This window comes from Pan paniscus, chromosome 4 (assembly GCF_029289425.2).
Source record: "Pan paniscus chromosome 4, NHGRI_mPanPan1-v2.0_pri, whole genome shotgun sequence".
In the NCBI taxonomy this organism is placed as follows: Eukaryota; Metazoa; Chordata; class Mammalia; order Primates; family Hominidae; genus Pan; species Pan paniscus.
In genome coordinates, this window is record NC_073253.2 from 55,450,986 (window position 1) to 55,462,032 (window position 11,047).

Consider the following 11,047-nt stretch of genomic DNA (forward strand, 5'->3'; position numbering starts at 1 on the left):
ATGTCCCTGCAAAGAACATCAACTTATCCTTTTTTATGGCTGCACAGTATTCCATGGTGTATATGTGCCACATTTTCTTTATCCAATCTATCATTGATGGGCATTTGGATTGGCTCCAAGTCTTTGCTACTGTGAACAGTGCTGCAGTAAACATACATGTGCATGTGTCATTATAGTAGAATGATTTATAATCCTTTGGGTATACACTCAGTAATGGAATTGCTGGGTCAAATGGTATTTCTTGTTCTAGATCCTTGAGGAATGGCCACACTGTCTTCCACAACTGAACTAATATACACTCCCACCAACAATGTAAAAGCGTTCCTATTTCTCCACATCCTCTCCAGCATTCGTTGTTTCCTGACTTCTCAATGATCGCCATTTTAACTGACGTGAGATGTATCTCACTGTGGTTTTGATTTGTATTTCTCTAATGACCAGTGATGATGAGCTTTTTTTCATGTTTGTTGACCACATAAATATTTTCTTTTGAGAAGTGTCTGTTCATATCATTTGCCCACTTTTTGATGGGGTTGTTTTTTTTCTTGTAAATTTGTTTATGTTCTTTGTAGATGATGGATATTAGCCCTTTGTAAGATGGATAGATTGCAAAAATTTTCTCCCATTCTGTAGGCTGCCTGTTCACTCTGACGATAGTTTCTTTTGCTGTGCAGAAGCTCTTTAGTTTAATTAGATCCCAGCAAATGGGCATGGTTCTTTTAAATAAAACCTTTTTATAAATGTAAGAATTGGGCTTAATTTGGCCAGGGTTTTTATCATTTGTTGATGTGTCATGCATCATTTTATATACGAGATTATATCCATAGGATAAATTCCTAAGTGAGTAAGAGAATACATTCATTTCTAAATTTGATAGATTCGGCCAAATTACTTTTCACTGAAATTATATCAATTTCCATTCCCAACAGCAATACATGGAGTGCTGCTTCCTCAACACTTCAGCAATTCAGCATGTTCACGGCAACTTTTGAGGGTTTTGCCAATTTTGTAGGAAAGGGTGCCTCAGTATATCTTTCATTTCAATTTCTCTTCTGAAGAGTGAAATTTAGCAAATGTAAGAACCATTTGTTTTCTATTGGATAATTGGTATTTTATCCAATTGTAGGAGTTTTTATATAACAGGAAGATAAGCTCTTTCTCTGTGATGAGTTGAAAATAATTTTTCCGGTGTTATTTATCCTTTGACTTTATTTGTGGTGTTTTGTTATTTTAAATCAATGAAAGGGTTTTGTTTCTATATAGTTACATTAATGAATCTTGCTTTTTTTTTTTTTTAGGGATTCTAGATTTTGTAAATAGTTGAAAGTTCTACCACACTCAGGCTATGAAAGAATTCTTTCATATTGTCTTAAAATTTCACGTATTTCAAACTTTCATTTGCTTGAAAATAAGCCAGATATGAAGCATGGAACCATTTTTTCCGTCCTACTGGTTACTAAGTTGACTCCATGATATTTAATTAGTCTACTTAATAGAAAGCGCATTTATTTCCTTTTTTGTTCTATAGACTACAATTTTGGTTCTGTCCACATGATGGCACCACAACCACAAAAAAAATCATGTTCTCAGTCAGAAAGAAGACAACAGAAGATTTACACAGCGTTAATATTTTATTAAATGCCTCCATGTTGTGGCAGACAGACCTGAATTTCACATGGAATGTTCAACAGTTTATCAAATACTGAAGTCCATTTGGTAAAGATACATACCATAGTGTATGCTAATCAAAGAAGAAATTGACATTTAAAAAAAAATCATGACAATCTATTCTTCAGTTTTTTATCTTAGGCCACAAATGAATACACATACACATACACACATATGTATAAATATACAGTTTATTATCAACCATAAAGACATGGTGTGTAAACTAGCTTTGATAAATTCTAGTAATATTTTCTAAACCTGCAAGCCTTCTACATCTTAGAGAGTAGGTTTGCAGAAATCTGGGAAGCAAAGGTCACCCCTGGGCTTATGAATAAAGAGGATAATTACGTAATTCTGAATTTCCACCCCTAAGCCCCACCCTTTATTCCATCCCTGACAATCTTGGGGTTAAAGTCTATTGTCACTTATCAGAAACATGCCTGGACTTGCCCTGCACCTTTTAAAGAATCAAAAACGGAAGTGCCAGCAAAGACTTTCCTTTTCTCCTCGCTAATGGCAAAGCCTTTCCCTTTCTCCTCTCTAATGGCAATAAGCCTCTTTTCCACATTATGCTGGAAGTATCTGAGACACAGTATTTTTGTAAATGTTCGATTAATGTTGATACCACACATACCTAAATTTGACAATGGACTGCAGCAACCCTTTTTGTATGTACCTTCCAGGGATTCAATAATCTGGTATTCTAAATTTCTCTGGAATTTAGCTTCAAAAAACTATTTACCATATCTTGTTAACATAGGTAAAAAGATTCAAGTGTGCTGCTAATTAACCTAACTTCGATGATCTAGTAAAAATATACAATAATTACCTAAGTTCTCCAAGCCTCATCTATGAAATGGGAATAATAATGTAGGAGATGAGAATATGCCACCCCAAATATGTCCCTGGGATAAGGATTATTTTAAGATAATTATTTTGAGAACCAGCAGACCCAGGAGATGCTCTAAAAATGGCATATTACACTTTTGTAAGGGAAACGCAGCTAGGCCTAAGCCTTAGCCTAGCCTTAGCCTAGCCTTAGCCTAGCCTTAGCCCAGCCTTAGCCCAGCCTTAGCCCAGCCTTAGCCCAGCCTAAGCCCAGCCTAAGCCCAGCCTAAGCCCAGCCTAAGCCCAGCCTTAGCCCAGCCCAGCCCAGCCCAGCCCAGCCTAGCCTAGACTGCCCGTAACTGTCAAAGGCCCAGTAACTGTCAAAGGCCCACAGTTGTCCACCGCTGCCCACCCCAGCCCAGCCCAGCCCAGCCCAGCCCAGCCCAGCCCAGCCTAGCCTAGACTGCCCGTAACTGTCAAAGGCCCAGTAACTGTCAAAGGCCCACAGTTGTCCACCGCTGCCCACTTCGACACCTAACGGCATTCCGGAACATTCCACAAGATGGCGACCTTGCTTTCCAGCCTAGCCTAGCCTAGAGCCTAGCCAGTAACTGTCAAAGGCCCAGAGTTGTCCACCGCTGCCCACTTCGACACCTAACGGTACCAGCCCAGCCCCGCCCCGCCCCAGCCCCTGCCCCTGCCCCAGCCCCAGCCCCAGCCCCAGCCCCAGCCTAGCCCAGCCCGTAACTGTCAAAGGCCCAGTAACTGTCAAAGGCCCACAGTTGTCCATCGCTGCCCACTTCGACACCTAACGGCATTCCGGAACATTCCACAAGGTGGCGACCTTGCTTTCCAGCCTAGCCTAGCCTAGAGCCTAGCCAGTAACTGTCAAAGGCCCACAGTTGTCCACCGCTGCCCACTACGACACCTAACGGCATTCCGCAACATTCCACAAGATGGCGCCCTTGCTTTCCAATCTTCGGGCTATGGGCGGAGGACGCCTTGCCAGGACGTCGACCTCGCTCTGCAAGGTTCAGGGGCCGACCTCAGACAGAGGCTCGCTCTAGGGGGATGGGCGGGGGCCAGACGGGCCTCGAGTGGGATCCTGGCACGGTTGGCCGATCGGCCCGGGATCCCGGCTGCGGGCCCGTGTCTGCCCTAGCGCGATGCAGCGATGGGCTCGAATGCCCGGCTCCACGAATCCCGGCCTTTCACCCGCACGGCCTCTCGGCACTGCCCCAGCTAGACACCAGCGACCTCGTCACAGCGCGGGCAGGCACTGCGGGGCAGCTGCAAACGAGCCCTGTCATACGGCCGGAGGAGGCCTCGCCTGCCCTTGCGGCGGGCTCCGGGCACCCTGATACCTTGACACAGGAGGCCCCGGGCGGCCGGGAAGGGCTGTGCGGGGGAGGGAATTCGTCTACACCGGCGCCCGACTCGCTCAGGTCACGGCACTGCCCTGCCACCAGGCGGCTGGGGCGGGGGTGAGGCCAGGCGTCGGCCCTCGCTATTCTGTTTTCTACGCTGAGGCTCGGAGCCTTCGAAGAACGGGACAGCGGGGCCCACGGACGGCTCTGAAGGCCTTCCCGCGGCCGTAAGAGCTCTCGGCGGCCGGCGTTCGAGGCGCGCGCCTCCGCTGGGAAGCGAGACCCAGGTGGCGCGACAAGACTTGCTTCCCGGCCACGCGCGCTCGGCCGGGCGTGGGGCGGGGCATGGGGCGGGGCATAGGCCGTGACGTGGTGTCGCGTATCGAGTCTCCGCCCCCTTCCCGCCTCCCCATATATAAGACTTCGCCGAGCGCTCTCACTCGCACAAGTGGACCGGGGTGTTGGGTGCTAGTCGGCACCAGAGGCAAGGGTGCGAGGACCACGGCCGGCTCGGACGTGTGACCGCGCCTAGGGGGTGGCAGCGGGCAGTGCGGGGCGGCAAGGCGACCATGGAGCTTTTGCGGACTATCACCTACCAGCCAGCCGCCAGCACCAAAATGTGCGAGCAGGCGCTGGGCAAGGGTTGCGGAGCGGACTCGAAGAAGAAGCGGCCGCCGCAGCCCCCCGAGGAATCGCAGCCACCTCAGTCCCAGGCGCAAGTGCCACCGGCGGCCCCTCACCACCATCACCACCATTCGCACTCGGGGCCAGAGATCTCGCGGATTATCGTCGACCCCACGACGGGGAAGCGCTACTGCCGGGGCAAAGTGCTGGGAAAGGTGACAAGCGGAGGGCGCCGGGCTCCCGGGCGGGCGGGAGGTCTGTCCGGGCGACCCCAAGCCGGGCAAGCCCGCAGGGTCCCTCGCCCGCCGCTTCCGGGTTTTTCGGGGGTCCGATCCCAGCGCGAGGTGGGCTCCTCACCTGCCCTCTGGCTTTTGTGCGCCGGCAGCGCTGGGGATCGGCTTTGCATTCTTAGTCTCAGAACTGTGTGTCTCCCACAGCCCAGAGAAATGCATCTTGAGTCTGGAAGCGAGGGCTTTCTACATCAAATCTCTCTCCCTCCATCTGCTCCCAGGGAATTTTCCTGACAAGTCTCATCAGAGATTATTTTTCATGTCTCCCCGTTCCAACTCCCTCCATAAAGCTCCCCTTTATAAAGGAAGAAGAGAAACTGTTTGAACTTGCTGTTTCCAGCAATGCGTTTCTCTTCACGAGGGAGCTTTAATGAACTCGAATGCCTCCCTCTGTCCACCCTCCTCCATTCCTCAATTTTTTTTTTTTGCTTTTCTTTCTTCCCAGTTATTTATTTATTTAAAATATCTGCCGTCCATTTTTGTGCCATCCTCAATTCCGTCTCGGCTTTGTTTCCTTTCAGGGTGGCTTTGCAAAATGTTACGAGATGACAGATTTGACAAATAACAAAGTCTACGCCGCAAAAATTATTCCTCACAGCAGAGTAGCTAAACCTCATCAAAGGGAAAAGGTGTGTATGACTCTTGAGTAAAGTATTTTCTTTGTGTGCAAGGATGGCCCTTCCCTGTTAGGAAAATGTCTGCTGCATGTGTAATCACTGGCTTTTCCGAGGTGACTGGAAGCTAATAAGCCTTACCTTGCTTTTTCATTTAGATTGACAAAGAAATAGAGCTTCACAGAATTCTTCATCATAAGCATGTAGTGCAGTTTTACCACTACTTCGAGGACAAAGAAAACATTTACATTCTCTTGGAATACTGCAGTAGAAGGGTAAGTGTCAACTCCTATTTGAGAACATTTGCTTACCCCGAATTAACATGGTATTCAAAGAGTATTTTATCTGGGATTTTAGCTGTGGCAGCACTTACACTGCAAAGTTAACTTTCATTGCTCATCCTGCAAAGGGAAACCAGTGATTTTGATAACTGTTTTGACAGATTCTCTTTTTTCCTTCTCCTCTTCCTAGTCAATGGCTCATATTTTGAAAGCAAGAAAGGTGTTGACAGAGCCAGAAGTTCGATACTACCTCAGGCAGATTGTGTCTGGACTGAAATACCTTCATGAACAAGAAATCTTGCACAGAGATCTCAAACTAGGTAAGTCATTGACGCCAAAAGCTGAGTTTTGTGCTAGAGTTCTTTTTTCTCTCTCTGTTTTTTTTTACATATTAATGTTCTTAATTGGGATCTGGTGTCTGCAATCTTGCTTTTGAATGGGCGACTTTCATATAACAATTGGCTGCCTGGCTCCAAAGTGGATGTGTGTGTACTTGGTTAGAACGCATTTTCAAAGGGATTCACATTTTGTCTTGTTTATCCTCTAGGGAACTTTTTTATTAATGAAGCCATGGAACTAAAAGTTGGGGACTTCGGTCTGGCAGCCAGGCTAGAACCCTTGGAACACAGAAGGAGGTAAGACTCAGAAAGATGCATCCTAGTAGACTTTTGTGGAGACCAAATATGCCTTCATTATTTTGCATTTAATGTTTCAGAGGTCCAGTGATAAAATCTATAAATCATAGCAATGTTAATTTAAAGAAATACTTATGAAATGCCCACTATGGACTAGACAGAGCACCCTGTGCCTCTAAATTGATTAGGAAAGCAGTCAATGAAGTCTTTTCTTGGCTTAAAATGTATAAAATGCCACGATGTCCCTGGCTTTAGTTGGTTAACAACACTTTGCATGTGGGCTAAAACAACGTGTGTGCATTTTTAAAAATTACCAAAACTCACTTGGTCAGATCTCAATTGAATTTTCAGATGCCAAAAGTCAAATGTTTCCAAATAGAAATTCAGTATAGATTTTAAGATTTTGTTTAAGATTTTGTCTCCCATCAAGTCATGTCAAGAGAACCAAGGTTAAATAGTGGAATAGTTCCTAACACGATCTCAATATTTTGTCTTTCCAGAACGATATGTGGTACCCCAAATTATCTCTCTCCTGAAGTCCTCAACAAACAAGGACATGGCTGTGAATCAGACATTTGGGCCCTGGGCTGTGTAATGTAAGTAAATGCAGCAGAATAATTAAAAAGCAAATTCGGATTTAGATTTTAACACTTGAAAAGAGTTGCTTTATGACCATTGCTAAAGATGTGTTTCTTTGCACACAGGTATACAATGTTACTAGGGAGGCCCCCATTTGAAACTACAAATCTCAAAGAAACTTATAGGTGCATAAGGGAAGCAAGGTATACAATGCCGTCCTCATTGCTGGCTCCTGCCAAGCACTTAATTGCTAGTATGTTGTCCAAAAACCCAGAGGATCGTCCCAGTTTGGATGACATCATTCGACATGACTTTTTTTTGCAGGTTGGTGCACTATCTTTTTTTTTTTTAATTACCTGGTATTGATCCCAGTTACCTGACAGGTTACTGAAGGCTTTTTCTAATATTCCACAGGGCTTCACTCCGGACAGACTGTCTTCTAGCTGTTGTCATACAGTTCCAGATTTCCACTTATCAAGCCCAGCTAAGAATTTCTTTAAGAAAGCAGCTGCTGCTCTTTTTGGTGGCAAAAAAGACAAAGCAAGATATATTGACACACATAGTAAGTTAACAAGACTTCTTTTCCTTTTTCATACCCAATATTATATTTAAATTTGGGAAATTAGTTAAAAGAGAATTTTATATTAGCATAACTTGGCCATATTTGCATATTCTTAAATGTTGATATTTATAGCATAATAAATCCATACCTTGAATTGTGATTGATAGCTTTTTATTTTGCAAACATTAAAGAGGGCTTTTGGGGGTAGCCGCAGCTAATGGCAAAGGTAAAATGCTATTTTTGCCCAGGATGCTCATAAGTTGGTCAATAATGCAAGAAGGAGAAAATATGGCTAACCCTGTTCCTACCTTGTTAAGATAGACTAATGTTTGTAATTCTGTTCCTTGATATACAGATAGAGTGTCTAAAGAAGATGAAGACATCTACAAGCTTAGGCATGATTTGAAAAAGACTTCAATAACTCAGCAACCCAGCAAACACAGGACAGATGAGGTGTGTTGGGAAAGAGTAAAGTAGATACTCACGCTTTACGTTATTTCCACTCTTTATTAATTAGCACTTGGACTATGATTATCATGGTTCAAATATGTCATATTTACTTAAAGTTTTTCTTCAAACCCTTTGAAAGGGAAGTTAAAACTAAAAGGAAGTCTTTTAGTTTTACAGTGCATGCAAGTGAGTTTACTGCGTTATCTTTTATCTGGCTTGTGTCCATTGCTTTTTGATGAGCTTTCCCAGCAATTGCCTCACTCTCATCTTAATCTGGAATTCTCACCCTTAAATGAATTTAGATGCTTGACTCATTGCATAAATCTTCTCTCTTCTAAGGAGCTCCAGCCACCTACCACCACAGTTGCCAGGTCTGGAACACCCGCAGTAGAAAACAAGCAGCAGATTGGGGATGCTATTCGGATGATAGTCAGAGGGACTCTTGGCAGCTGTAGCAGCAGCAGTGAATGTAAGTGGTTGTCAATCGTATTTTAAATAATGAAACTCGAAATGCCAGTGCTAAGTACATAATAATTTAAGTCAATTTACTTTGTAGCTTAATTTAACATAGAAGTAGTAAGATTACAGGAATTGGAAAATAATCTTGAGTTCTATGTCTTTCGAATTAATGGAGTGAAACTTAGCATCTACCAAAGCCTGAGGTTTTGTTGCTAAAATATTGTATAACTTGAAACATTTCTCTCTGACTTTTCAGGCCTTGAAGACAGTACTATGGGAAGTGTTGCAGACACAGTGGCAAGGGTTCTTCGGGGATGTCTGGAAAACATGCCGGAAGCTGATTGCATTCCCAAAGAGCAGCTGAGCACATCATTTCAGTGGGTCACCAAATGGGTTGATTACTCTAACAAATATGGCTTCGGGTACCAGCTCTCAGACCACACCGTCGGTGTCCTTTTCAACAATGGTGCTCACATGAGCCTCCTTCCAGACAAAAAGTAAGTGTATCAATTAATGAAATCCTGTCAGTTCTCTAGTCTTGCACTAAAGAAATCTAAAAACAATGATTAACTGCTTCTATTTTTTTTTTCTCTTCTCTCCCTTTCGTTCCTGTTTTTATAGAACAGTTCACTATTACGCAGAGCTTGGCCAATGCTCAGTTTTCCCAGCAACAGATGCTCCTGAGCAATTTATTAGTCAAGTGACGGTGCTGAAATACTTTTCTCATTACATGGAGGAGAACCTCATGGATGTAAGTACTGTGGCTTTAGAGTGGTGACATTTGAAGTGTAGTCCACAAAGCAGTAGTGTCTGCATCACTTTGAAGCTTGTTAGAAACAGATTCTCCTGACCTACCCTTGGTGTACTGAATCAGAATCTCCGGGAGGTGGAGGCAGGGATTTCCAAAGCCATTCTGATGCTTGCTTAAGTTTGAGAGGATTTTCTTAGAATAATAATAGAGTGCATGCTACAAAATCTTTGTAGGCAATAACTCACTCTCCTCATCTCTTCCAGGGTGGAGATCTGCCTAGTGTTACTGATATTCGAAGACCTCGGCTCTACCTCCTTCAGTGGCTAAAATCTGATAAGGCCCTAATGATGCTCTTTAATGATGGCACCTTTCAGGTAAATGAACTCTTCAGGAAAGTGCACGTTTAGGTCCTAAACAGACAGATTTGTACCTAGCCAGTTTAGTGATTGACTGAACTTTTCTAATTCTCAAATATTTTGAGAGATCTAATGTCTTATGTTTATTTTTTAAGGTGAATTTCTACCATGATCATACAAAAATAATCATCTGTAGCCAAAATGAAGAATACCTTCTCACCTACATCAATGAGGATAGGATATCTACAACTTTCAGGCTGACAACTCTGCTGATGTCTGGCTGTTCATCAGAATTAAAAAATCGAATGGAATATGCCCTGAACATGCTCTTACAAAGATGTAACTGAAAGACTTTTCGAATGGACCCTATGGGACTCCTCTTTTCCACTGTGAGATCTACAGGGAAGCCAATAGAATGATCTAGAGCATGTTGAAGAAGATGGACATGTGGTGGTACGAAAACAATTCCCCTGTGGCCTGCTGGACTGGGTGGAAACAGAACAGTCTAAGGCATACAGTTCTTGACTTTGGACAATCCAAGAGTGAACCAGAATGCAGTTTTCCTTGAGATACCTGTTTTAAAAGGTTTTTCAGACAATTTTGCAGAAAGGTGCATTGATTCTTAAATTCTCTCTGTTGAGAGCATTTCAGCCAGAGGACTTTGGAACTGTGAATATACTTCCTGAAGGGGAGGGAGAAGGGAGGAAGCTCCCATGTTGTTTAAAGGCTGTAATTGGAGCAGCTTTTGGCTGCGTAACTGTGAACTATGGCCATATATAATTTTTTTTTCATTAATTTTTGAAGATACTTGTGGCTGGAAAAGTGCATTCCTTGTTAATAAACTTTTTATTTATTACAGCCCAAAGAGCAGTATTTATTATAAAAATGTCTTTTTTTTTATGTTGACCATTTTAAACCGTTGGCAATAAAGAGTATGAAAAAGCAGAAATAATGGTCTCCTGTCTTTAGTAGAACTCTTCACCACATCGTTACATTTTTTGATAAGATCGTGCCGAGCAGTGCCAAGAAGCCACTGAGTATAGAAGCATACTAGAAAGTTAGATCTTTAATTTTTTCTAACTACAGTTTCTAGGAAGTCTAATACCTGAAGTACAGTCATAAACTTTCAGAGTAGATCTAGCTTAAGAACACCATTCTTGTTACAACCAAAATATAAGCCTCCTACAAAATCCAAACCCAATTTCTCTCTGTAGTATATCTTCAAAACTTGTTTAGCTTGGAGGTGAAGCCAGATTAAACAGATCTCTGTTATTAAGTGTCAAGAGGTACAGGAAGTTTATTTTAATATGGGCAAAACTCTGAATTAGAATACATGCACCACCTAAACATATTACTCAGCATAAACCTGCCTAAACACTTCCAGTGCCACTGGCAGTACTAGCACATAATTCCAGTAGTGAGAAATACTTTGTGAATAAGTCATTTTATTTTCCTTCTGGTGCATGGGTAGTTGAGGAGTGGTATGGGAACCAAGTTATGGTTTGGGGTCCATCTTTTAATCTCTTAAGAGGTAAATTTGAGGTTTTCTTTTTCAGTGGGATCTACTCTTTGACAGGTGTAGT

The 11,047-nt window shown here is 43.2% G+C and overlaps 1 protein-coding gene across 1 annotated transcript; it reads left to right on the forward strand.

Moving 5' to 3' along the window:
• The first annotated feature begins 3,355 nt into the window (after positions 1–3,355).
• PLK2 (polo like kinase 2) lies at positions 3,356–10,413 on the forward strand. Its single transcript, XM_003827392.5, has 14 exons — positions 3,356–4,702; positions 5,299–5,406; positions 5,550–5,666; positions 5,863–5,992; positions 6,220–6,307; positions 6,808–6,903; positions 7,012–7,210; positions 7,301–7,448; positions 7,804–7,901; positions 8,238–8,367; positions 8,614–8,854; positions 8,979–9,108; positions 9,372–9,482; positions 9,620–10,413. The coding sequence occupies exons 1-14, from the start codon at positions 4,433–4,435 to the stop codon at positions 9,809–9,811; spliced, it is 2,058 nt and encodes a 685-aa protein (XP_003827440.1). The 5' UTR covers positions 3,356–4,432; the 3' UTR covers positions 9,812–10,413.
• Positions 10,414–11,047: the final 634 nt, after the last annotated feature.